At 38.3% G+C, this 27,876-nt stretch overlaps 1 protein-coding gene across 1 annotated transcript; it reads right to left on the bottom strand.

The window, feature by feature from the left end:
* Nucleotides 1-14: 14 nt before the first annotated feature.
* Nucleotides 15-27,876, bottom strand: usp36 (ubiquitin specific peptidase 36). Its single transcript, XM_053514762.1, has 21 exons — nt 27,761-27,876; nt 16,659-16,917; nt 15,488-15,709; nt 13,507-13,617; nt 12,954-13,056; nt 12,760-12,827; nt 10,716-10,786; nt 10,527-10,609; nt 10,315-10,426; nt 10,088-10,228; nt 9,883-9,983; nt 9,661-9,796; nt 8,996-9,337; nt 7,919-8,140; nt 6,627-6,784; nt 4,554-5,243; nt 4,259-4,446; nt 3,083-3,268; nt 1,838-1,953; nt 1,606-1,745; nt 15-682 (listed from the first exon to the last, which is right to left on the bottom strand). Exons 2-20 carry the CDS (start codon nt 16,906-16,908, stop codon nt 1,614-1,616), a joined length of 3,432 nt encoding a protein of 1,143 aa, XP_053370737.1. The 5' UTR covers nt 16,909-16,917; nt 27,761-27,876; the 3' UTR covers nt 15-682; nt 1,606-1,613.

Below are 27,876 nucleotides of genomic sequence, written 5' to 3'. Positions count from 1 at the left end.
TAAAGGAAGTAAAGGAAGTAAGAAAAAGAACACGGAACGACATTTTTTTCCACAACATTCAGTGTGATAAACAGACAACATGGAGAGGGAAAAAAAGAGGATCATATAATAATACAAAGAACAGGAATTAAAAATTGCTGGCCTTACATAGAAAATATGTAGCAGATTACTTATCTGGCCAATCGGACTACATCATATATCAAATGTAATAACGTGAAATAAAATCTTTAAGAACAGGGGAAAACATGAAAAAGCTTAATTTATACCGGGAAAATGTTATTCTTGTCGATATACTAGGCAGTATTGTAAGCCTATTTTATCAATAACCCAATAATAACAGCACCATTACACAACAATTTATCAGTTTTCAGAGGAAATACACCTCCTTTCCTGATTCTGCAAGACACAATACAGTATTTCATCATGAACTCAAATTATATGCAGCCATAACTGTATATTTATGGTGTTGCAGCACAATGCACTAATCTGCTGAAACCCAAGCTCAATTTTTTTAGACTCCAAATACTGGACTGCAGATGGATGGCTTTGGTCTCATCGCTTTATTAACTTCCCACACAAGCCTCTCACATTTCTGCACCGTTCTCAAAGAGATTTCGCAGCATCTTCTCCGATAAGGAGGTCAAGCCAGGGTGTGTGTGTGAACAGAAACTGCATCTTGAATCTAAAACAGATAAAGACAAAGATAATGATAAATATAACAAAGCCTTAAGATGTTCTATTCTTGGATGTGGAAAAATTGTACAGACTTTCACATAAATAGTATTGCTGCAAAATGAATCGCATAGAAATCAAAATCAGAATATGAATCTATGCGATTATCTAATGTATGCATAGTCAATAATTCATGTGGGGTTTTGCTTGAAGTATACTGAACATAACCTATGGACTCAGAGACTCATTCTAAAAATGTCACATACGTCAGTGCATTATGTGCTTTAAACTACTGATTTGTATCGGGTTTTCATGACCGAAAAGGCAAATTTAGAGCTTTTTAAAAATTAATAAAACTAAAAAATTATATGAAGTGCTGGATGCTTTTTTATTACATAGTGATGGTCATGGTGGCCATGCTGTAAAGGAGGGATTTAAAAAAAAACTAAATGAGAGAAAATATAAGTTGCCTTTATGCAACTACTATTAGTGTAATCAAAAATGATTTGCTGGCTTGGTTACATAAACAACCAATATTTATAATTTATCTTTAATTGTATCTCCCCAGTAAAAAAAAAAATGCTGTAAATTGAACGAAAGAAATGGGAGCAAGTCATTTAATTTTATATAAATAATCGAGGGGTGGCTCAAGACCTTTGCATAGCACTATACATTTTTAATCTAGTTCCTTCGGGTTTCGTCCTCAAGGATCTACAACCTTAAGGTAGCCAAAAATATTGCCTCGTCTCTTGGTAAAAGAGTCACACAATTGAAAGATTTCTCTGCAAAGCTCTATGCGCTTTGCTGCCGTCACAAGATTGGCTAACCACCTAAAATGTGCTGGTGTATCTATTATGGTTCATAAGTACAGAGTGTAAAAAACACATGCTAGATGATCATTCTCTAAAGAAAACCCTTTCACCCTACACTCACCCTTCATGTCAGTAGCGATGGCCCCAACTGTTCCTTCTTGCTCCTGGTGTGACAGACCACATGTTGCGTCGATCCTGGATCTTCTGGAAGACGTTAAAACTTCTTCTCCTTTCCTTTTTAAACTTCTTTAACTTCTTAACCTATTAATTTGAAATTTTTATGCATATTACAGCATATTCAAGGCAGCATAATTAATCATGACTCCAGTAATTAAACTAAATCAATGCCTTACCTTTCCACCGTCAAACTCTTCGTCCCATTCGTCGATTACAGTCTCGTTGTTGGCATCACGCGTGTCCTGCATGGCATCTCTACTAATGGCAGAGCGCTCCCCATCCCAACTGAGGACTGAGCACAAACGGTACCAACTCATGAATATGAGCAACTGATGGTTCAACACAGCAGTGCTTCATGAGTCTATGGTAAAACATCTTATCCTAGGCTGTTCCTTATCTTAGACATAGCTCCAACATGCTTAGATGTTTTGGCACGCCTGCTTTAGTACATCACCCTACTGCTGAGCACCTCGAACTCAATCAATAGTATGTATAAAAAACAAAAAAACAGATAATATGATGGTTTAAACCAAATGGTTTCTTATTCATCACATCATACACAAGTTTGGGTGATGGCCATGCTGTGAGGATGGCATCTTTCTACCAAACACATCTTATTCCTCATACATTTATTAGAAATGTAAAAAAAAAAAACTCTTACACTGAAATTTTATAATTAAGATGTAATACAATTTTTTTTTGATTTATCAAATGTTATTTATGCCCTTTATTGGCATGCTGATTTTTCTTTTTTTTTTGATGGTCTCCTACATTTCCCACAATACCATTCACATACTTTATATCACTAGTGGTGGTGGTGGGATACATGCCTAAAGTGATGGACGCAGCAGCTCATCTGATAATCTGGCCAGCTCCTCTCACCTCGTCTGTACACTCTGCCTGACCAGATTGGATTTTAACACTTCAACATTCATACTAATACAGCTTTCAACACTGTCATTCTTGATGACATGCATGATAATCTCTAATAATAGCCAACCACCTGAGCCAATCTGGTCGTCAGCCATGCCCCCTAAACTCGGCACAACTGCTGCATACAGCTTGCACTGCATTCTGAAATTTGCAACTTGCCCCTAAATCAGCCTTACCTTTAGTATGTGTTGTTTAATGCTGAATAAATCAAGGTTTAATTGTTTTTTACATAAAATTAATTAGATGGACATCACCATGACTTTAAAATGAGTTTAAAGTCAGCTTAAGGCAGCATTTTAGTTCTATCAAACGTACCACAATTTATTGCGAATATGAGGATCGTGTCAGGATTATGTTTTGCATTTAGTGTTTTAAAGGATTGTCTGTATTCAATCACTGAATTCCTATCACTTTTCTACCTAATACCTTTTTTTTTTTTTTAGAGAAAATTAAAAAATGTGTATGCAACAGTACTAGGCTGACCTTACCTTCTGTACCGTATGCTTTATCGGTGGCGTTCTTAAGCAGTTCTTCGACTACACTAGAGCTCTTCTTGCCGTCCCAGGCTGCAGAAGCAGGACGAGACTCTTTCCCAGGCCTCTGCTCTGAATCCGCAGTGTCTTTGCTGCGCTTATAACCGTCCTGAACCTGGCTGTCCCAGACCACCACTGCAGCTGGGACAAGTAAACAGAGAAACAAACGATCAGTACGAGTATATAAAATTTGTGTTGATCCAGGTTGATACCGGTATAGGGTCAACCTGGACCATATGATGTTTTTTCCATTGTTCCAAGTCCAGTCCTTATACTTCCTACAAATTAAACTTTGTTTTCTGTTAAGCAATTTCACCAACTTTTACTGTAGCATCATTTGTTTTAGGGGGAAATGGGCTGATGCTCTTTGAGAGGTGCAATTAGTTTTACCATGTCTCCTAATCTGCCCAGTGAACAGGATAGTTTGTAATCATGATTGATTTCATAGTGCCTTTAAATATTTAACTCTTTAGGCAAAGTCAAAAATAAATTAAACCAATAGGTTTGTGGCATATTTCACAGAAGAAATATGCTGTTGACCATTTCTTCTGAAACACTTAGCTTTGACAAAGACATTTTTCAATATGCTGCAAAATGCTGGCCTTAAGGTGCATTAGCTACTGCCAGTTGTCAAGAACCAACTCTGGCTGATAAATTACTGTTTACCTTCTGCTTTAATAAAAGTCGTAAACAATAGGCGAATCAGCAAACTATAATGAATCCCATCACAATCCGACTCATCGTGCCTAAATACTTACATGGACTGTTGACTATAGACCGTTTTGCACCCCTACATTACACAAGACAGTCCTTTTTTATGCAAAGCATGAATCTAGTAGTAGACCTGGACTTGATCCAGATTCCTGATCCCTTATAGCATTAACCCATGAGGTATCTCTTTTAAATACCTTTTTAGAACCTGCCATTAAAGATGAAGAACGTATTATTTTTGAGTCATGAAATTTACTTAAATGATCAATCCATAAAAAAAAAGAAAGTGCTTCTGACTTTCTGCATTCAAGCCGTTAAATTCCACACATTTAAAAAAAAAGATGGGTGAAGGAAAACAGACACAGTATCACTACATTTATGAAAGCTGTATACCAATATATAAAAAGCTACCATTGATACCTGTATTGGGTTTAGAGGTTTTCTCCAGCACAACATGGTTTGTTTGACTAAGTGGCTCATCTGCAGCACTGTTCTCCTGAGCTTCCTCAACTTCTGTCTGGAGTGCGTCTCTTTTCCTCTTCTTGTTTTTTTTCTTTAAGACAGTCACGTCCAGTGATTCTGAGTCTCTTTGTGTTATCTCTGGCCTTCTATAAAGCGGAGAAGAGCAAGAAAGTGTTATCATGCAATGTTATAGGAAGTGCAATATGCTGGCTAAAGAAACAAGTTGAGAATAACCATACTGAAAAGCACAAACCTTTCAGAAGTCTTGTGCTTGATGCTCTCATCCAGCTTCTCTTGCTGCTTTTTCTTCTTTTTCTTTTTAATAGTGGAGTTGTGTTCGTTTTGTGGAATCTCGCACAGCATTGTATGAATTTGTTCTTGGGCCTGCGATGCTTTTGGCTGGGTGATCGGTCGCTGTTTTGGCCTTTCTGAACTTCCATCTGGGTTCATTCTCCATGTCTCTCCGAGGCACCAGTCTTCATCCTGAGCGGATGGCTCCAGATGGGAATGCACACCTTCTTTTTGAACCTTTGAGCCATTTGGCTCCTCCTCCCTTTTCTTTTTCTTGCACTTTTTTACCTTTCTCATTTCATCTGCGAGCTCTGCCATGTCCTGTTCTGATTTGGCATGAAGCTCAGCGGTAGGGTTTTCCATCTCAGAATGGTGCCGCTTCTTTTTCTTCTTCTTCTTCTTCTTTAAGAGTGGACTGGTGAGTCCATTGGGAGACTCTGTAGCTGATGTAGTGGTTTTCTGGGTCTGGATTGGTCCGCAGTTGCTGGACGGGCAGGGGTTCTGAAGCCTGCTGACGGGTAAAGAAACTGTGGGATTCGTCAAGGAGGAGGAAGAATAGAAGGTGGAGGAGGACGGAGGTTCCTTAAGCAGGCTTGCATTTTTAAAGAGGTGAGGTACATGCTGAGGCTGCTTGGCAGAATGGAATGGAATCCTGGAAAAAGATTAAGAAAAAGCAACACATTCATCAAAATGATAAAAAAAAAAAAAAAATCTTTACTAAAAATCCTAACATACTGTGAGAACAAAATTTTGCTACACTGAGATTTACATTCCATTTATGCCTTATTCAAACACCAAATCCTTAAAGACACCAACTGACTGACCAACCCAGGTTAATACGCAGTATTATAACTCTAATTGAAGAAACGGCAATGGTAACTAGAGAATTTGAGCTCAGCTATAATTATGGCTTGAGTCTGCATTCAAATAGACATAGTTTGTATAGTTCTCATTAGGGCTGCAACTAACGATTATTTTGATAATCGATTAGTTGGGTGATTATGTTTTCGATTAATCGGATAAAACCTAACCGCTTCTTTAATTTGATATTTTGCTTATAACTATAAAAAAAAAAACATGAATCAGGGTATTATTTATTTATAAAAATAAACTTTTAAAAATGCAAAAGCCACATATAGAGTTTAATAATCTTTAATTTTGGACATTTTAAACCTTAAATGAAATGTAGTATACAATATATACAGTGTATTTTTTAAACTAAATATATATATATATATATAGTTTTAAAAAAATACACTGATATATTCAGTTGATAGGATTTAAACAGCTAAAATAATGTAATTTTGTATAATAAAATGATGTAATTTACTGTGGTTTTACTTATGCATACAAGTTAACTGTGTAGTGGACTATAAAAAAAAACTGTAGAAATGCAAAAAGCTAATAGTCACAAATATACTGTTATTTGCATTCGCTGAAAACCACAACAATCACTAAATGTAATATTCTACTGTTATTCACACCGTGTAAATTAAGCTAATCTAAAGTAGCGCCATTTAACTAATCACTTTTGCTCATGAGGTGATTGCGCAATGTGATGCTAGCAAGTAGCACGTGAACAGATCTAGCGCGACTGTCCCAAAGTGGACAACGAATTTTATTATCGCTAATTATCGATTTTATCGATTAGTTGTTGCAGCCCTAGTTCTCATATTAAGCTGCACACAAACAGCACACAGTAAGCAGCATATTAGTACTTTTTTATTTTTCCAGTATACCAAAATACAGTAGTTAGGCCAAATTTCCATTCATGCATTTAACCATTTATGAGTTATTGCTGTGTTTCCACAAAACAATAAGGTCATTTGATGAACTGCATTACTACTTCCATGTCTAATCCAACAAAACGATCCAGTTAAATCAAGGCCTTCACAAGACATCAATCTCCAGGAAACAAGGGGTTAAAGATTTAAGGTACCGTAGTTCGACATGGGGGGGGGGGGGACAAAAAAAAAAAAAAAAAACACATGCACGGATCCAATCAGATGTACATAAAAGGCAAAATTATTAATACCTGTGGTTTTGGGAAGGTGAGTTGGGGGTCAGAGGATGAAGTAGAGCTGAATGCGTAGGGTCACGGGACAGATGATGCAATGAAAAGGGCGGAGCCTCAATGCTGCGGCGGCTGCTGCTGCTGCTGCTGTTGTTGTTCGGGCTCCGGCTGGGACTGGCCTGCAGTTATTGACATAAATAAAAACTTGGTGGTCGAAAAAAAAAATAAATAACAAATGTGACAAAGATAAAGGGATTGAAACATGGATGAGAAATCAGGAGCAAAACACAAACAAAAATGGGGAGAGGGAGTAAAAAAAATGGAAAGGGAACGATGGCAGAGAAGAATTACAAATGGTTAGAAAGAAAGAATCTGAAAGCAAAGGAAGACAACGAAATTCTAAAATGGACAGTAGTGCCAACCTTGGACAACAGTATCAACACAAGAGAAGACACTTAAAGAGATTTATTGCTGCACAGCTACAGAACCAAAGAGAAGAACTCAGTCACAAATATTTGTTGGAAAAGAATGAAGTGGCAGGCGGCAGGCACAAGACAAATAAATAATACAGTGTACAACTGAGCAATAACGTGATCCAAATTGCTGGCTTGTTATGACCCTTGTTCTTGTTCATGATGATGTTCACAAATATCACAGGGTCACTGAAAAGTCAGGAACCACTAAATTAAAACTGCATATTAATTTCTATTTGTGATATTTTTACAACATATGTTCTATATGGTTTCCAAAGGTTTTGGGAGTTTAATAAAGATAATTAAAGTTTGAACTTTGAGCAATGGACGTATCCAACAAGCTATTTCAAACCATTTTGGTGTGTTAAAGCATCATGCATAGTGAGCAACGTTATGCTCTGGCATTGCTTCAGTTAGCAAAGTCTAAGCTACGCAACGTTGTGTGGGATTAGAATTTAGTCAGATGACTCTCAATGTACAGATTTTAAAGATAATTTTTTTCCTTCACTAATTGCTTTTTTTTTTTTTACTTACTGCTAAAACAGTATTAGTAAATACATCAGGTCGCAAGCAATTCAAGAGCATAGTAAATAAAACAAAGGGAAAAAAAGACCAACATGCCAATGATAGGGGAAGGGAAAAACCTTAACAAAAATAAAGCTTGGATGTCACTATGTATTACGTGTTAATAATATTAGCATACGAGTAGTTCAGGAGGGAATTTTGGCTTTTGTCTGCAAACAATTTGTTGCAGTATTTAGACCACATTGCTCAGCCTGGGCCATTCTCACACCTACTGTGAACACCTGGCTATGAGAGAGAAGAGTGTGCATCACTCACCTTCTTGGCAGACAGTGCCAGCCTTTTGGCAGGAGGGGGCGACATGGTGCTGGTTTGTTCGGATGCGATGTTGTTGAGGGCAGGAGGTTTCAGCTTGGCCGATTTCTGATCCTCAGCAGCAAGTCGCTCGGCGCTTTTAGCCGGAGAGGAAGTTCTGTTTATGATGCTCTTTACAGGAGTGGTCACGTTTCCCACGGGAGCACTCCTGGTGCCAATCGAATCCTGAGGGTCAGAGGTGATGAGATTTCATCAGCTTTTATCCTACGTTACCATAGCAACGTGACCTTATATGATTTATATAAAAAACAAAAATCTAACTATTTAATCAGCAGCAAAAATCATTCTAAGGTTAAGGCTTTATTTCATTTTAAAACAGCCTTAGGTATATAGTCACACAACCCCTTAACCCAACTAATTATGTGAATTAACACAAAAAAAATGTGTATAATGTAGCACATACTTTAGCCTTAAGCTGTTGTGTTCTCTCGTCGCATGTGAGGCAGTTGCTGGAGTCTGTCTAGCATCTTTATTTTTGCTTGACAAGTGTTAAGTGTGAGTGAGGTGGATGTGTGATAAGCTACTGCTGCACTGTGTACTGTATTCATAGTCTCGTCTGTCTAAGCCTCCAGTTCAGACGAACTGCCAGACCATGCCCTTGGTTCAGGTTTGCAGCGCAGCATGCGGCAGAATTCAGAATGGAGTTACTCATTAGAGCAGTGAGGTGTTTCTCACTAAAGAGAGCTGAACTGAAGTGTGTTTTGTTTAAATGATGATATCAAAGAAAATATTTTGCGGTAGAAAGCTAGAAAAAACAAATGATGCCGATTTAAACTACAAAATTGCTTAAAAACATAACCTGCTTGCCCTAGACTGTGATCTTGAGAACCATGCTAACATCTGTTTATATGACTGAATGCATTTCTGCGAATTTAAATGTTTTTTTATGAAATCAAATCAAAATCATACAGCTCAAAAAAAAAAAAAATCATTAAAAATAGGATATGTATAAACCACTCAGTGAAAACAGCCAGCCAGTTCTAATCTGAACATTCTCTTGCATGGAGGAAGTGGAAATACCTTGGACTCAGACGAGGTGTCTGTGGACGAGGATTCTGATGCAAGAGACTTGAGTGAGGTAGACACTGCCAGGCTTCGCCCCTCACCGCTGCTTCCCTTGTCCTGCTCAGATTTTGCGACGCCGTTGGAGGAGGACGCAGGAATGTTGGTGCGGCTCTGGGGCTGAGCGGGAGGCTTCTTCAGCTTCTTGATGGGCTCCTCGATCAGCGTTGGGCCACCCGGCACCCTTGGTGTACCGTTGGCCAGTTTAGGCGATTGGATACCCGAGCCATTGCGGGCCACTGGCACGCCTAGCCCTCCATCCACGGACTGGATCTTTCTCAGCTGAGCGGTATCCACCTTCTACAGAAAGAGGAAGGAAGAAAAAAAAATATATTTTACATTTAGACCAGAGCTGAGCTGCGGTTTCTAATTGAAATGTCAACCTGTTTTTATTGATCGCAGAAAGCAGCATAACATTTACATGATTCAAATACTAAACAGTTTTACAACAAGTAGCTTAAGCTAATGCCACACATTTGAAAACCATAGTATTATAATGTAACCCACTGTGCAGTTTTTCAGCTATTGCTTGAATAATTGCACCCTAGGTTCACTTTTGGCATTTGAATTTAAGTTCATTCTGCGAAGCCTTATTCTTAACACAGTATATATTAGTGATATACCTTGGTGATCTGCGGGGAGGACAAGGGGCCATTGAGTGGAATTTTCTTTAGCTGCTCAGGGGTCATGTTACTCCTTGCAGAATGCACCAAGTTCTGCTTTACACTCAAACTCTCAGTGTTCTTTTTCTCAGGAATCCTACAGCAGAGAGACTCATCGTTAGCCTTAAATCTCTCTTCGAACTGAAAAGGTCACTGCATGAAAGAAGGCGGTTTGCGTTGTACCTCAGGTAAAAGAGGACGTAAGCCTGTTGATTGAGTACAACCTTGATGTTACTGGAATGTACCATCGAATCGTTCATCTGGTACCACTGCCCGTTGCTGGCCTACGGACCATGAAGAGCATGGAGAAGAATTAGAAAACCCTGCATAGATGTGGGTCTTAGCAAATTTTAACCCTGCAAATGAACAGTCATTAATTCCCACTTACCTTTACATAACAGTAGTAGTGACCAGCGTGACAGCTGTACCCAGAGTGCACCAGGACCGCATAAAGCCCATACATCACTGGGTCTCCTGAGTTTTGAGACATGTATGGACGAATGTTCAGGAACTCTGGGTAGCCAACATCCTGCGGTGAGAAAATGGCAAGAAATAAATTACAAAAATGAATCAGCAAATTTGAAAGCAAGCAGCACTTAAGGCTGTTCTACCTACCTTCGTGATCTTTCCTCCACTGAAGTTGGCGAAGCGTTTAAGGGAAAGTGTAAGCACGTTCGACGTCCGATGAACTGTGAAGCGTTTTGTTGCCGGTACTTTCTTTTTACATCTAGGAAATTATCAAACGACATTAGGAAATCAGTTAAAAGTTTAAACTTTTAAATCTATTTTAGGTTTACAACAAAAAAGGCTTAGAACAGAGTACACACTTGGCACACATGTATGCATTCTCGCCGCTTAAAACATCAGGCTTGACAAACAGCTCCAGGGCACGAACGATATTGGCTGCTTGCTGACAGTGAAAACACAAACATATACCAAGAGAATTTAAGAGGCGTCTCTTAAACTTCATTGCGACATAAATAAAGAATTTTAGGACACAACTACAGGAAACTCACCCGAATTTCAACAGCTATGTCCAGGTAGGGGTCATATGTATCTGACACACTTTTACAAATAGAACACTTGACTAGAGAGAAAAAGAAAGAGAGAGAGAGAGAGAGAGAGAGAGGGGAAAAAAAAAGTTTTTTTCAGATATTTCATATCTGAAATATTAATTCTTGACACAAGAAATCATGCAACTTTGCACAAATTGCAATTAACTTTTCATATTATATTTAAAGTTAAACTTCACATGTTTTGTTCCCTCCCTTTTAAAAAAAAAAATGCAATTATAATTCTCATTTATGTTTAGGTCATATATTATACTTTGGGAACGACTGCCCGTCATACGAGTAGAAATGGAAACAAACGTTTAACCTATATATAAAAGGTGTCAAAGAGAAGAAAATTGCAGCAGATTTGGGGGTGGGGTTGGAGAGAAGAAAGCATTTTACCACATGCCAGAGCATGCTGGTAGACCAGACACAGCTTCATGTATAAACGATACACATGTTAAGGCTGAACTGATGTTTAACTGCAGTCTGCAGGAATGCTGGAATGTACTCTATAAGTTACATGTTTTAAAATTAGGGAAAATAAATCCCAAACCTTTGACTGGGGTGTTCATACTTTTGACTGGTACTGTATATTAGCTAATGAGTTTTTTTTTTTTTTTTTTCATCCCCTAATCAATAATACCACAATCCTGCTTTTGGCTCACAAGAACAGGTTTTGTAAAGTCACATGGATAAAATCATCAAATAGTAGAAGTAACCACTCTCCAGTCCATCTGAACAACTCAATACGGTTTTTCTGTTCTGCGTTTATTCATCCAAGCGCTGCTCAAAGTACGGCTTAGAGAAAACTGGGCAAATTTCCAACAGATAAACAGACAGAGCTCAAGTTCTTGCACCTTCCGTTCTGCCTCTGATAACCATAATCATTTAAAATTACATTCTAAATGAATCTGAAAGTTTTACAAGTCAACACGTGAGTCATAACTTTTAGTCAGACAAAGTTTGCATGGCTTCCTGACATCCAGCATCTAGATAATCAATCATGCAGTCCATTTTACCGGTAAAAGCAGGAATTTTCCGCTTAAAAAGGGGCGCTCCCTTCAGGGGCAGGAACATTTCAACACAAGTAATTTAAATGGGTGGAAAAGTGTGTTTCGCAATAGAATAGTGCTAGTCAGCCTTGACAATTAAAGGCTGCACTTCCCCCATAATTACAGTAATTCCTGTTTACAGTTCATCATACATTTATTTGTTTTATGAGCTATATTATTACTACAACACTGTGTAACAATTTTTAAAACTTTTTTTTCTTGTTTCTGGGCAGAAAGTATTATTCCAATTGCTTATCTTAAAGTAAATGAAAAAAACTTTTACTTTTCAAAACTGCTTTTGTGACCTGAGTCACAAAAGAAATTTTCCAAAACATTCCAGATAGATTCAGTACTGAGTAGCTGATATAATACAGGTGAGAATTTTCAAAAACTTTCTAAAAGGTGGTATAATTTACAAACATTTTTAAGAACCTTTTCTATTGTAATATATCCAGGGGCTTACCACTTCAGTTTATTCAAGCTGCCTAAGTGAAGACCTATCTGAATTTATCACAGAAGCTGCAAGCATTCTCCAGATGCATTCTGGTATAAATGCATCTAATTTATAAGGAGAAAATAAAATTAAGTACTCTGTGACAGCGTCTGCACAAAAGCAAAGTTTAAAGGGTATAATTACCATTTTGTACACATTTTAAACATAAGCATTGAAAAAACAATAAATACTATTGAGAAATAAAAATTGGTAGCATAACCTAGTACCACCACCTGAGGAAATACAAATGATAATGTAATAAAGAGATATACAGTACATAATGTGCCTATACACTACCATTTATTACAGTAATTCTACAATTGTAAACATTACATTAAACATTACTTTATTAACTTCCCCTAACTGCAGATACTCCTCTACTACTACACTAACCAGCACCCCATATGACAATGATGGACATAAGGTTGCAAAGCTCCTCACTGTAAGAGACATGTCCTACCTCTTGACCTCAGGTAACCCCCAAAGATCTGGTGAACCAGCGTAGTGGCCTGCGTCTGTCTGTCCAGCCTAACAAGAAAAAAACACCAATTTCAGACCTGTGCATGAACAACCGCAAGAATGCACAAACAGATTTATTTTTAAATTTTTTTTTGGTAGTACCACATGACTGGATACTGTTGGTGCAGGTCTTACTTTGGGTAACCGTTAAGGCAGGCTTTCTGCATGGCGTCGATAGTGTAACGCAAAAATTCATGGGCGTCCTCCTGGCTGCCAAACCGAAAGTGGCGGGCGATTTCTGAAGCAAAAGCACATTAGGCGCATTGATGATCATTCGCATGAAATCAATAACAAATCTCAAATGATCTAAACGTTTATGGAATGAACATGAATTAAGACGGAAAAAAAGTATTTTAAGGAGAAAAATTATTGCATAATCTCAAGATCCATGGCTCAGAGAGAAAGCGAGAGAGAGAGAGAGAGAGAGAGAGAGAGAAAGTAAGAGAATGACAAAACAAACAAGACCATTTTACTGAATTGCAACATCCCCAAAAGGAGATCAAGCTCATGACTAAACCCTTAATCACAGACTACAGTCAGTGAGAACGGTACACAGCACACGCGCATGCACGCACACTCTTCTTGATATGGCTGAGTCACTAAGGTGAATCATGCTTTTTTTGCAACGTATCTGCAACATCAGCTTACACCACATGCACCTGTCACACAGCACAAGCTATAATCTTACTTTTCAAGTCACGGATAAATGACACAGGCTTTATGGCATTGCAGGTGTTGGCGAAGGCTTGGATGATATGGTTCTGCATGATGCATATCATACAGAATCCTGTCTGGTGACCTAGGGAAGAAAAACGAAAGAAAAAAAATATATACATGAGATTAATCCTTTCCAATTCAAGTGACCTGCAAAACTGGATAATGAGTATATGAACTGTAAATACTATAATAACAATAATTTTATTTTAGCTAATATATTTTTTAGAATTCTTTTGCTAGATGAACACAAATTCGATTGCTATCCACAGGCCACATCACAGCAAAAACAAACGTGAAACTGGCCATGTTTAAGTAAAACGCGGACTTTTGATTGTACAGAATAACAGAACATAGTTATGCAAGTACAGTATCCTTTTATTTCTCTATATAATCCGCTGCTACACTAATGCACTCACCCCTGTGTTTCACTAGTGCTTAAATTCCATAAAGGTAGAAAGTTCTCAATTCTTCAGAGCCATGATTAAGAGAAGTTACAGTAGAACCTTGGATTACGAGCATAATCCGTTCCGGAAGTGAGCTCGTATCCCAATCAAAATCAAAGCAAAGTTTCCCATGTTTCCCATAAGCAATAATAGAAACTAATTAGAACAATTAATACAAAATACAAAAGTAAAAATAAAACGAATTAACCTGCACTTTACCCTTTAAAACAAGTAAAAAATAAATACCGACAGATAAGTGTTTCTGTTTATGTGCACAGACATTAACGGAAAGACTGCTTTTGGTCGAAAAAATTAGCAAGGAACATCGCTAATGACACTCGCGTGAGCGCATACTAACGGAATCACTGCTGTAAAGTAAAACAATCGAATTTGCACTTTACCTTTGAAAAGAATCACGACAGAGCAGTGTTTCTGTGTAGAGCAGTGTGTGTGTGTGTGTGTGTGTGTGTGTGTGTGAGAAGCCGAGAGGGGGTGGGGTGGGGGTGTATAAACGAGTGTGTATGTGAAGGGACACGGTATCGAATTACACGTGTGCGCGCACACACAATGACAGGCTGAAACAGAGGGGAAGAAAATGGATCTTTAAGCTTCTAATGAGACTTTCTTTTGCTTTACACACGCGCACACAGTTGTTATAAGAAACAGCACATGCATGCTGTACACACGCGCTTACAAACCCAAAATAAAATATGTTTTACGTACACACATGGTCACAGTGTTACAGTAAACAGTACACACGCGCACGGATGTTGATTATACCAGTGAGAGTCGCGTACTATGAGCAGGAGACGATTACTCACAATTCCGCAGCAAAAGAAAGAGGAAAAAAAATTGGCTCGGTTGTGATCACGTGACGCTCGGCATCAAAACAAGAAGCGCATTACGCATGATACTCGGTACTCGTAAACCAAGACTTGCTCGTTTTCCAAGTCAAAATCACTTAAAAATCTTCGCTCGTCATGCGGAACACTCGCAAACCGCGTTACAATCCGAGGGTTCATTGTATTTGTAAATTGTCAGGGATCAGGCATTTCACCCGCTGAATGTTTACGGTAACCATTACAATGGGCTTCTAGATGGGCCTCCGCTGGGAAAAGCCATTCACGGATAAACTGCTGTGTTAAAAATGTTTGCACCATTCAAATGCTTTACTGCAGTTAAGAGTCTCACCATAATGTGTTTTACATCTTCATTCACTACAAATGTCATCACAAGTCCCGGTTTGACTTGACCCTTCCATTAAAGAAATATCTTATCATTAACTGTAAACTGCTATTTAGTAATGTGGTCAAAAGGTTCTACCTGAGGAATAATACATCACAGTAGAATAATCTTTCAATTTTCAAACATCAAGCTACATTGTGCAGATTTATTCTCAGAACGTATTCTTTTAAAATCAAATAATGTTCCTGCTCCTCCAAAACATTTTCTATTTAACCAGTATATTGTGGTTGCAGCTGTGATCTGGTGTTTTAGTCCTGTACTCACAGGAGCGGCTGTGCTCCTTAGACAGCAGGTAGTTGGCTAATGGCGGGGTGTACGTGAGACACTGCACGGTGGAGTTCAGGAAGCACGTGTTGCCCAGGTTGTGGAGGCCTGCTCCCACCCGGTACACTCGCTCCCACTTCATGGAGAGTTTGTTCCCTGGAAAGAGCAGCTTCTGAGGTGCTGGGATGCCATCACTCTGACCTCCACTTAGGCCTTCTGAGCCTGTGGAAACACACACCTGGGTTAAGACAGGTTATACGATCAGTCTGTTGAAGAGGTTATTTATGCCAATTTACCAAAGACTAAACATGCATTATTAGTTTATACATCCATATTTATATGAATGAAATAATATTTTGCTGCCTTGGTTATTTTTGCTTTTTCAGTTGAAACTGAGTACAGATTTTTTTCAATAAGGCTGGGCTGTCTAGATCCTTGGCTTGCATAAATATTTTATCATTATGGCTTACTTTTTCCACACTTATCTAAATTATATTACTAAAGTTTTCTAAAAAAACAAAAGCACATTGCATAATAGCAGTATCACTCCTAGTGAAAGTATTTCAGTGCAATGCTATATACATCATAAACTAATAAGTAGTAGTTTTATAAACTGTGCTAGGAGTGCTACTATTCCAGCACATATGCCCCACACTGACAAAAAACAACAAAAAAAAAAAAAACATTGCATCTCGTAATATTAAATTTTTCCGCTTTTAGCTTTGTTTACAGCACACAATGTGGTGGCCAGTTCATGTGTGAAAACGATTCCTCATACTCCCGGAATCACTCTTTTAAATTTTGAGTCGTGGAATATGTACATGCCTTCAGCAGAGAAAAGAAAATCCACAAATGGGATAACCATGTTATTTAGCACATTCAGGATGGCAGTCTACGTCATTTCATTGCCAAATGTAGCAACTCCAGATCATAGAACTGTTTCCAAGACCATCATTACAAGATTTTAATAATGCCTCAGATAGGTCTTAACCAAACTCCATTTTTCATTTTAATGTTTTCTTTGCATTATTCAAGCCAATAATTTGACCTTCTATTTTCACATCTATTTTGGCCAGGCAGGTACCTGAGGTTTTTTTATACTAAAATGTTTTAGTACTAAAAACTTGATCATTACCCATGATCAATGGATCGCATTGTCGCATGACCTCACCTTGCCTCTTGATCGGCGTGGGCTCAGCCGCTCTCTGCACCACACCATCGGTCTTGGGGTTCAGGATCACATACTTGGTCTTGAGCGTCTCCAGCTGGTAGCTAAAGCCTTTGGTTGCAGGCTCGAACTCAATCTTCTGCAGCAGGACCTTCTTGGCCGAGGAGGAGAGCAGCTTATTCAGGTCCCCTTCATCGGTAGAGTCCTTTCGGCCCGGCTTCAGGGCCTCTTTCAGCTTGTCCACTATGGGCATTGCGCATCACTGAAAGATCACACACACTGACAGTTAATCTCTAACTTGTACTGTATAACTGCATGTCAAATTCTAACACTTTCAGTTCATTTAAACGCTGAGAATTAATACTGGATCTATTTATACACATGATGTAGGGCTTATATCTTTCATGTATGTTTTACCTTTGTTTAACTTCTTAAGTGGAGTGCCTCAACACTATAAACGCTCATAAACTGCTAGCAGACATGAAGTCTTAGTGTGCCTTTATAGTTCGGTAGACTTACAGACACCCAAAGAAAAGCCACACAATAAAACATACGGATAGATGATGCTCCTGAGCTAGTGTGAGTCGCTCTGACAACTGTGACAGTAATGTACAGTCAGTGCTGCATCAGGGGTTGTCGGTATGTCCGTGTCTGCATATACAGTATGTCATCAGTTTAGACATATCAAACAATATCACGCCCCATCTTCAGGTACAAAAGACGTCAGCCAAACTATTGAGTTTACGCATTATTCATGTACTCTTTAATTATTTTTTTATTTATTAAAAGTTTGCCTTGATTTATACTCGTACTTCATATTGCTACATACTGTAACACTTCAGATCACTGTGGCATGAGCTACACTAGAATTTACAGTAAAAATAAGCCAAAAAGAAATACACTCCATAAATATGAAGCAGCTCAAGCAAATGAACTAGTGTTTAAATCCACTAGTAATCTACCAACCAGAAAACGATAAATGACTCCGATTTTATTATATGCTCGTTCACACTTTCCACATTGTGTTTTTATTGAAATGACTTCAGAAGAGGAAGAAAAAGTGCAGGATCAAATTGGCCATCGATTATGATGAAATTCAACCAGCATAAAGCCAACAGAATTTTTTTTTTTCACACAATACATGAAATGATGATGAAAATAATTGCTAGTCCTTTTTTATTCATAGGTGTTTAATGCGGGAGGATATTTGTTTTATTAAGGCCAGCTTAAGAAATGTTTACAAAGTGATTTCTCTACACTGTTGTGTACAACACTAGACCACACCTTCTAAAAAGGTTTGGAAATGTTTACAACTCTGTTTTGAACAGGTATTATGCAATGTATGCAGTAAATCAGTTTCCCCATGGCAGTGAGTGTCATGAGATTACATCAGAGCAACCGTTTCCCTCTCAGCCAAAGAGTATATTTTAGAAAGCTAACTAAAACGAAATATTGAAAGATATTTTTCTTTAGATTAAGCGTCTCCTATCCAACAATGCAAATACAATGAAGTTAAATGTCTTTCGGGGACAGGGGAGGTGATCTGCAGTGTGCTAGAAAACACAGGTTTACTTATCATCAGCTGTGCTGCTGACGCACGCCAGCAGGCCGCACATGCATCAAAGCACACAAGGACAGCCTAACCTTCACACACTCTTCCAGATGTACGTTATCGCTGCACAGGGCCACCATCTAACAGCACAGCTGAGTCCAACCGTGCACCGACTCTGCAAAGATGCTAACCTTTTCTTGTCCCTTGTCAGAATTTGGTATGAGCTGATGAGATTCAGCCTAAACCTGAATACTTTTATTCCTAATAGGGGCAAAACAGACTCCAGCAAAATCAGTTTTTCCACAAAGTGACATTATTTGTCAAAATAAAAGTGTAGAGCAGTAGGATGTGCGTTCCCTCATCTTTAAAGGTCTCATATTTTTCTATTTTTAACATGTGTTAAATGTTTAATATGTTTGTTAATGCTTCAGATGAAATACCCCTCGAACAATGCATTTTTATTCCTCCCTCTGTTTCACTGTCTATGTAAATAAACTGCTGCCAAGTCCAACCCTACAAAGAGACCTGAGAAGGACTGAGCTGACAGGCAGACAGGCGGGGAGGGCTCTTTTAATATGAGGCCACATCAGATAGTTAAAATTCTGGCCAATACAAAAAAAGAACTTTTTTTTTTTCGGAAAACAGGCGGCATAAGACACACGCAGAAATCTGCTATCCATGTACTTCCGCTTAGAAGGCCATGACTGGGTGGTGTTGTTGTGATTGACATGGGACAGCCAGTATGCCACTTCTGAAAGCATAGACAATTTTGCGTCCTAGGACTCCTGGCCATGGATGGCCGAGTTACAGTACTACACACTTCCTGTCAGCTCAAGCCAGTCTGGCTGTTCTTATCTGACCCTTTTCACCAGAAAGGCGTTTCCACCCACAGAACTGCTGCTTACTGGATATGAGAGAATAGCAGCTTAGTGGTTAAACAAGCAGACTTGGCACCAGCGGCCATGTCCCAATCAAACTCATTGAGGTCACACAATTCCCCAAATCTTTTGGTTTGATGTAAACGATAACTGAAACTCCTGACCTGTATCTGCCATCGCTGCTGCCACATTACTGTATGATGGATAAGCGCATGGATTAAATATCTGACCTGGAGTGCGGGCGATGCCAACTGTCTCCTGTGTACATGTGAAAGATCACCACATGAATGAAACGTCATCCATCAGGTTTATGTCTCAATGTCAAGCTTATTCACAAGATACTGGTGTCTGATTTGAGTATAATCTGAAGCTGGATTTTCTACGAAGTACAAGTACGAGATGTCTAATAAATAAAATAGTTTCGCCCATGGAAACCTGTCAAATTGATCAATATATGAAGGGTCCCACATTTTCATCATTGGTTGTGGAAAAATAAGACCTAATCATTTTCACATTTAATTGGACAATACAGTTTAACCTTGGATAATCATTCTCAGAAGTGTGCTTATATATCAAAACACTTATATCAAAGTGAATTTCCCCATAAGAAATAATGGAAACTAGGGCTGCAACTAACAATTATTTTAATTATTGATTAATCTGTCAATTATTTTTCAAATAATCGATTAATCGGATGAACAACAGAAAACTGAGAAAATAATTCCTTTCCAACCTTTTATTTAAAACAGAACTAAAATCTTTAGAAAGTACACAAACATGCTGCTCCTTAAGCTGTTATAGTAATAATAAAATAAAAATGGACTAACACAAAAAACAGACATGTATGCTTTACATCTGCCAAATATATACAGTGGAACCTTGGATTACGAGCATAATTCGTTCCGGTGTTATGCGCCAACATGCCCCTCTGTATGCCCCTCGCCATGGTTGCGCCCCCTACATAATCGCTATCAAATATTATATTAGAATATAAATTTATAGGTTTATCATCAAATATAAACACCTGATCAATTTTTTCATTAATGCAATTATCTTATCAACCAATCACATGGCAGTTGCTTCAATGCATTTAGGGGTGTGGTCCTGTCTCCTGGACAATCTCCTGAACTCTAAGCTAAATGTCAGAATGGTAAACGTGGAGCGGAGTGAACACGCGCGATCCGGTCTAAGTATTTCACAATCTGCTCAGTTACTGGGATTTTCTTGCACAACCATTTCTAGGGTTTACAAAGAATGGTGTGAAAAGGGAAAAACATCCAGTATGCGGCAATTCTATGGGCGAAAATGCCTTGTTGATGCTAGAGGTCAGAGGAGAACGGGCCGACTGATTCAAGCTGATAGAAGAGAAACTTTGACTGAAATAACCACTCGTTACAACCGAGGTATGCAGCAAAGCATTTGTGAAGCCAAAACACGCACAACCTTGAGGCGGATGGGCTACAACAGCAGAAGACCCCACTCATCTCCACTAAAAATAGGAAAAAGAGGCTACAATTTGGACAGTTGAAGACTGGAAAAAGGTTGCCTGGTCTGATGAGTCTCGATTTCTGTTGAGACATTCAAATGGTAAAGTCAGAATTCGGCGTAAACAGAATAAGAACATGGATTCATCCATATTGTCTCATGCAATTTGTAAACCATTAACCTATGAATTTATGTTCTAATACAATACTTGATAGCGATTATGTTGAGGGGGGCATTTTAGGGCATAACAATGGCAGACACACACACACACACACACACACACACACACACGCACACGCACACGCACGGTCACAGTGTTATAGTAAACCGTACACGGATGTTGATTTTACCAATAATAGACGCGAATATAATTCCTCTACCTCCGCTTGTATTTTTAGAATTTTTGCTCCGCCCTGTCTATGAGGCACCGAACTCTGCTAGCATCAGTGCACGAGACCGCGTGTTCATTCCACTCCGCGTGCAACTGAAGTTTTTTTAATAATCAAATGTCTCGGCGACACAACAATTCGATTATGAAATTCGTTGCCAACTATTTAAGTTATCGATTTTTATTGATTCGTTGCCCTAATGGAAACCAATATGATTCGTTCAACAACCCAAAAATATTTATATAAAAATAATTAATACCAAATATAAAGTAAAAATAAAACAAATTAACTTGCATTTTACCTTTGAATGTACAGTGTATGTACTATTTTCATATAGAGTGACTAAATACAATACAATGCTTTTTATGAGAAGAAAATTCTACATCTCTTCCATTCCAGGGATTAAATAAACAATAACAATGCCAATATCAGGGTCCGTAGAAGCTCAGTGGACCACGCACAACCCCTCGTCTGCGTTTTTTCACAGAGGGCTAAAAAAAAAAATAAATAAATAAACAGTACACGCGCGCACGGATGTTGACTATACAGGTGACGCACGCACACTGAGACTAAGCATGGGAGACGATTACCCACAATCCCACAGTGAGAAAGAGAGAAAGAAACCATTGGCTCAGGTTGTGGTCACGTGATGCTTGGCAGACAAAGTGCATGTGTACTACAGTACTCGTATATCAAGTTAAAATTTATTCGAAAAAAATGTACTCACAATCCAGGGTTCCACTGTATTTAAATCAGATTCAAATCATCACAAATATCAATTAGAAATTCAAACTTAACTGTTTACACGGACACTGATCCAATAAATTGTGTTTACATGCTTTATGGATTTTATCAGAATATAACTCTGACATGCGCATGCGTGATCCTCCCTTATCCAGAGACCCGCAAAGTTACCTAAAGAACAACTAAAGATAGTTTTTCCTGCTGATTTAAAGCAAAAAAAAAAAAAAAAGAGAGATAAAAACAAATGATGACGTGACCTGAAACATCTTTTATGCTGCTTTCCATTCACAAATTTGTCTAAGCTACCTGTGGAACTTGAAACAGAAAGAAATTAATCACTGCCAGAAGCAAATAAGTTTTTTTTTTTTTTTTTTTTATGCAGTACCGCATCTTTCCCTAGTTAGGTAATTGGCTTTTTCACCAGTAAGTCTGTTCACGTTCACGTCTGACTGCTTCTGGCTTGTAAGCTGCCTATTGTAAAAGAAATTGAACCTCTCTCATGTCTTGCGTTCATTAAAACAAAACTCTCAGCAGTGTGTAAAGGGGTTATTTGCTCATATGTGGTGGAATTTGACCGGATCTTATAATATGGGTAAAAACAAATAACTGACAGATGGGTTTCATTGACTGTCATAAATAAACCTGAAAGTAGCAAAAGCCCTTCATTCTCATGTTTTTTTCTTAATAATTCGTAATAATTACACCCCTATAAGGGTATAAACGTACATAAGTGTCCGATTTTCCTCACTGACAACAGAATGACGTCAAAAATACAACTCCATGTATCCACGTATATTTATGTAGTATATACAAATGTACATTATTTACTTATTTTTACTTATACTTAAGTAATAGTTTAAATTTGAACCTTTTTAAAGTTTATTTGCACAAACTTTAAAAAGGTTCAAATTTATTTATATATACACATGTATGTATGCGTGTGTGTGTATTTAAAAAAAATCTTAATACATTTTCCACGAGATACAAAAGATAATTAAAAATCTATCGATATCTAAAACCAGTGAGAAAGCAGCAGGAACAAAATATATTAATTTTAATTAAGTTGAAATGTTAAGTAAACTGAGATGAGGTTGTGGTTGTAAAGGTGTTGCCATCATTCTGTTATGCTCTTTACTCTGGTAAGCAGTAATGTCTACACATTAAAGCACTCAGTTATTATTTTTTAAAAATCATACACGATGATGTCACTAACTAATTAATAATTAAAAGCACTGGCAATTAACTTGGTCATCGTTGCCATTTTAGGCAACTACATCTACTAGTGTTCCCCATACATAGTAGTGTACCCCAACAGAATTTCTCTTTATTTCCTCAAACAAAAAACATCTACAAGGTAAGGTTTATTTTATACACTATTAAACAAACCAACTATTGTTAGCAATGTTTTTGTCTAATTTATTTTGTCTACTAAATTACTTTCACTTTTTGGGACTAATTTAATAATTAGTTCAGTCTATTAGCTAATAACATGTTTGATTCTTCATGAGGATGTGTTTTAGCTCAGCAGTCCTGGTAAACGCGAGAGAAATGCCCTAAAAATATAAAGTAATAAACCGAGATGTGCATGTTATTTGCCTCATTTTATTTTCCAATGCCTCCTACAAAAAGTGTGTCTTAAGAGCTGCATTGCTTGGTGCAGCTTTTAGCATAACGCTGCTGAGGACGGCTTCATTATTCTCTGTATGGCTCAGCTGCCGAGTTCATCACTCACAACATTAGCTTGTAGTTTCATGCTTAGCACGGATTGCTATTAAACCATGTTTTTTTTTAAACATTATTTGTTTCTTTGTCTTCTTTTACCAAGGAGGTATACACTGTAGACCAAATGAGAAGGTCTGCAGACACAGAGGTTGGCTGACAGTCTGGGTGGATAATTCTTATCCTGACACCAACGGAGGTAGATTTTGGGCAGCAGTAACTATGAATGTAAAAAGGGGGGTGGGGGAGACACCAATATCCAAATGATTCAAGCTGTATGACTACACAGGTTTCGCAATTTAAATCAATCTTTTTTCTGCTGCTTCTTCTTCAAGTTTATGGCCAATTTGTGCAATACCACCACCTGCTGGACTGGAGAGTGAAGCAGAAGCTTGGCAAAAGAAGGATTATCACTTTGTACGGGATGTGACCTAATCAACAAAAGTTACACAGCATTTCAATGTTGATTATACAACAGGTAGTTCTGATCGAGTAATCAAATTGGACAAGAGTGGAGATAAAATGCAGAACAGCATTGGGATGTTTAACTATGTGCATAAATCCATGTCATGGGTGTCCTACAATCGTGCACTACTTGTCATTCAAAGCATAGGTAAAAGTGGGTCAGTACGGTCTGAGTACTGAGGAGAGCGCAACTGCCTGTCAAAACCCTCAGTCAAAACCAGCCACGGAAGCACTTTCAGCAAGAACTGTTGTATAACACATCTGATAAGTGCTTTGAAGTTAGTCCAAATTGTTGCTGAGCCATCCATACTGCTCTGTTCATAGCAAACAAGAGCTACAAAGCTAACTAGCTTCTAACACAAATCTAAATCCCAAATGCCTCTTTAATCCCTGATCAAGGGCACTAGGTGGCGTGTGGAATAAGGGATAATATTCTATATAATGCACTAGCTGTACATTTTTCACTTTTTGGGATTTAACCCCAAATCCTTTTATAACTCGTTTTTAGTTACTGTCAGACAGACTACGAGTTCAACATCATCCGTTCATATTAAACAAAAAAGTCTAAATGTCAGGATTTTTGCTATTTAAAGTTGACCTTTTTATACTGTCAGCTCTCTCTTTCTTGGATCAGTCCGACGGGTTTACATTCGAGAACAACAAGATCAATTATGTTTTTCTGTATCCACCCAAAAGCAAGCTCTTTCTTTGTGACAGAATACCCAGTTGGCACTTCATCTGCATTAAGGACATGTTGTATATTCAAGTGTTCTGGAAAATTACAAACAATATTAAATCTAAGTAACAGCTGTTTATCTAAAAATATGATCTTTCACACCAGTCATAGGTCCTACTCTAATGATTTGTAGTAACAGAGTGTGAGCTGCAACATTATGTTCAACTATTAAGCATTTTATTTGCTGCAGCCCTGTGAAAACTTCTCTTGTTCTATCAATAAATGAATAATCATCACAGCCCTAGCCAGGGGGAAAAGAAAAGGAATAATTTTTTTTTTTTTTTTTTTAAACCTGCAACATATGGTTTCGGTCCAATTCCCAAAACTATCAGATAAACATCCCTGCTTTAAATAATCAATGATGGATGTAAAGTTTGGAGATGTCTAAGTTTCCTCTATATGCTATGCGCTTACCCATGATCCCTTTCTTTTTGCCATCAGACAAAGAAAAGCATAAATCAGTCTCAAGACATTCAGGTCCGTCTCGACAATTTTTCTGTAATAGGTGTAGTTGTATGGAATTCACAGTATGTTATAATGTATTCATTAAACTTTAACGCAACGGACTATTGTCCGTTCCATGGTGTATCCCTGCTTTACAATCAGTTTTTCCCACTTCTTAGCTGTAAAATGAAAAACAGAATGAACATGCATATACATGAAACCAGATTTAGGCGCTTGCACAATGTAAACTGCTGCAAATATACAGTCATCACAAATTCCCACAAACTAGTTTGATCTTTCCGCTTATACAACAGTTAGTGATGCTAAAAGCGGTCACATGTAAGTGCCACACGTTTGTAGACAGCCAGGGACTATCACAACCAACTAAAAGTTTGTGGTGGCCATCTTTAAACTGGAGCAGTGTAGTTTACCATTGCTGCTGTTGTGCTTGCCACTAGCATTGCGGCAAGAGTAGAGACATACATGGAAAAACAAAGTCGATACAGTATCACCACAATACCTCAGGTGCCAATTCAATAAGAACTGCAATGACATTTTTCCTCGATTTTGTTACAAATTCAAACCTTAAAAAAAAGTTTTTTTTAAAGTTTAATGATTAATTAAATGTATCCTGTTCCTCATAACATCAGTTTTCAGACTTAAAACCAGGCACAGCATTTAAACAGTACAAATCAACATCAAATAGAATTTTAACATTTAACTTAAAATTACACAAAAAGCTACATTTTCCTGAGCAGCTCATATCTCTCGCTCATCCGGCATGACTATTATTTCTAAATAAACTTAGCGAATAATTCACTTCTGCCACATGGAATGAAAATGTGTAAATAGTTCAAAGTGTACCACCTCCTGTATGACTAAAGAAACAGCAATGCTGTACCTCCTCAAACGCCTCCAAAGTCTCAAAAAACTCAACCTGATGGTAAGTGCACAGATTGAGGGGCTGCGTGCAAACGTGGCTTCTAACACAAGCGATTTTCTACTAACTCATGCTTGAAGTGTTTTGAGACTGTTTTGAAACAAGTGTATGCAGTATATGGTTTTGAGAACAATTCGAGTTTGGAGAAAAGGGCAAATTGGAGGTTTTTAATACGCACAATTTTTAATTCCATAAAAAGGCATTTCTGTTGCGCCACTCAGAAGCTTGTGCACTTGGTACAAAATCATTTATCATCTGAGAGTGATTGTCTGATCACCGGTCACACCCAAGCAATTCAGGTCACTGGTCGATCAACTGGTTCATCTCTATTATAAGCAAAAATAGTTTATATATATGAGAGAGAGATGGAAGGATTTTTTTTCTTCTATCTCTACTGACCAGTGTGTTTCTATCAGAAAAACAACCACAACGATAGACATAATCAATCCTGTAATTAAATAACCCCCAGCTCCAGCTGTTGTTAGTGTCCTCGACTCATTTATAGGTTCAAACCGATAAAACGTGACAAAATTTTGTTTCAACTTGGAATGAATCAAATCAGAGAAGGTAAAGCAGTTTTTATTTTAAGTAACCATATCCGTTTCATTTAACGACATTCACACGAGTTGCACGTGCTCCCAGTAGAGCCTCGTGTTAAACGGCGGGGTGAGACGACAGGCAGTAAATCATCTCACACACAACCAACAAGAAGCAAGGAACAGCACGTTAGGAAGGAAAAACAAAAAACAAATATGAACTAATATTTTTCACTGGTTGTGCAGCTGGATTTAGACCCGAGTGTGGCAGTGTAGAGAGCCGGGGTAAGGTTACACTGCGCCCTGGTCGCGTTACATCCTGTCAGCGGTTAGCTTTTCAAACCTGAATACACACACCGAATTACAGGAAACACAACTCCTCTACTTTATGTAACGTTATGGGAAGTGTTCGATAATTCCACACACTCTCTTCCTAAGACACACACACACACACTCCTACACGCACGGAGACTAGTAACGTTAGAACTTGTTCTGGTAAACAAGACACAGCTGTAGCCGTATTAGCTATTTATTCAAGACTGGAGCAGAAACATATTAATACAATTTGAACAGAAATGACGCACTGCTGCTTCTAATACTAAATATCATTAAAAACAACAGTCTAGTTGATAAGACGACTAGGTTGCAGCAGGGCAGCTAGCTAACACGTTGGTAACGCGGTGTGTGCCACGCGCTAAGCTAACTAGTTAGCACCATATAGTTGTAGAAAGCATACAATGGTTAATGTTTTTATTCATTTTATTTTATTTTTTGCTTGTGATTTAGGTTCATCTAACATAGTAAGCTTGACATGTCAGCTTTGTGTACTAGCCTGTAACCTAGTAAAGCGACTTAAAGCATTACAGCTTCTTTTCTTGGTAACACATGGAGCTAAACTACAGCGTGCTGCACAACATCGGCGTCTACGCTTAGATACACACACTCAGACATGCCTGGTTTTCCTTACTACATTGTTATTTGCTGCACTGACACAAGGTGACACTGTAGGAGTTAAGCGGTGTAAGGTACCAGACTCGCTCCCGGTCACCGGCCTGCTACAGTCACAACCGCGCTGCGCTGCCTGATCCCTGCTGCTGCAGCACCATCATCACCGCCCTGAATCCTACCCTCACTCAATCACTCTCACACACACACATCACATCCTATTAGACCATACGCCCGAGTTTAATACGCCCAGAAAGATCCGGCACACATACCCGTCCGTGAACTGTCAGTAGTCTTTAATCTAGTTCTCTACTGAAGAGCCTCGGTTACCGCGAAGTCCTTCATTTTGTTCCATTCTCTTTCTCCCGTGCTGCATTACCGGGGGGCG

This window comes from Clarias gariepinus, chromosome 16 (assembly GCF_024256425.1).
Source record: "Clarias gariepinus isolate MV-2021 ecotype Netherlands chromosome 16, CGAR_prim_01v2, whole genome shotgun sequence".
NCBI lineage: Eukaryota > Metazoa > Chordata > Actinopteri > Siluriformes > Clariidae > Clarias > Clarias gariepinus.
This window is presented reverse-complemented; position numbering and strand designations above follow the sequence as displayed.

Excerpts from the sequence above, each read along its gene's own strand:
- usp36 (XM_053514762.1), bottom strand. The coding sequence starts at position 16,908 with ATGCCCATAGTGGACAAGCTGAAAGAGGCCCTGAAGCCGGGCCGAAAG. Across the intron at positions 10,787-12,759 it reads GGGTTACCTGAGGTCAAGAG|TCAAGTGTTCTATTTGTAAA; the intron begins GTAGGACATGTC and ends TTTTCTCTCTAG. Across the intron at positions 1,954-3,082 it reads TAAAGCATACGGTACAGAAG|TCCTCAGTTGGGATGGGGAG; the intron begins GTAAGGTCAGCC and ends GTTTGTGCTCAG.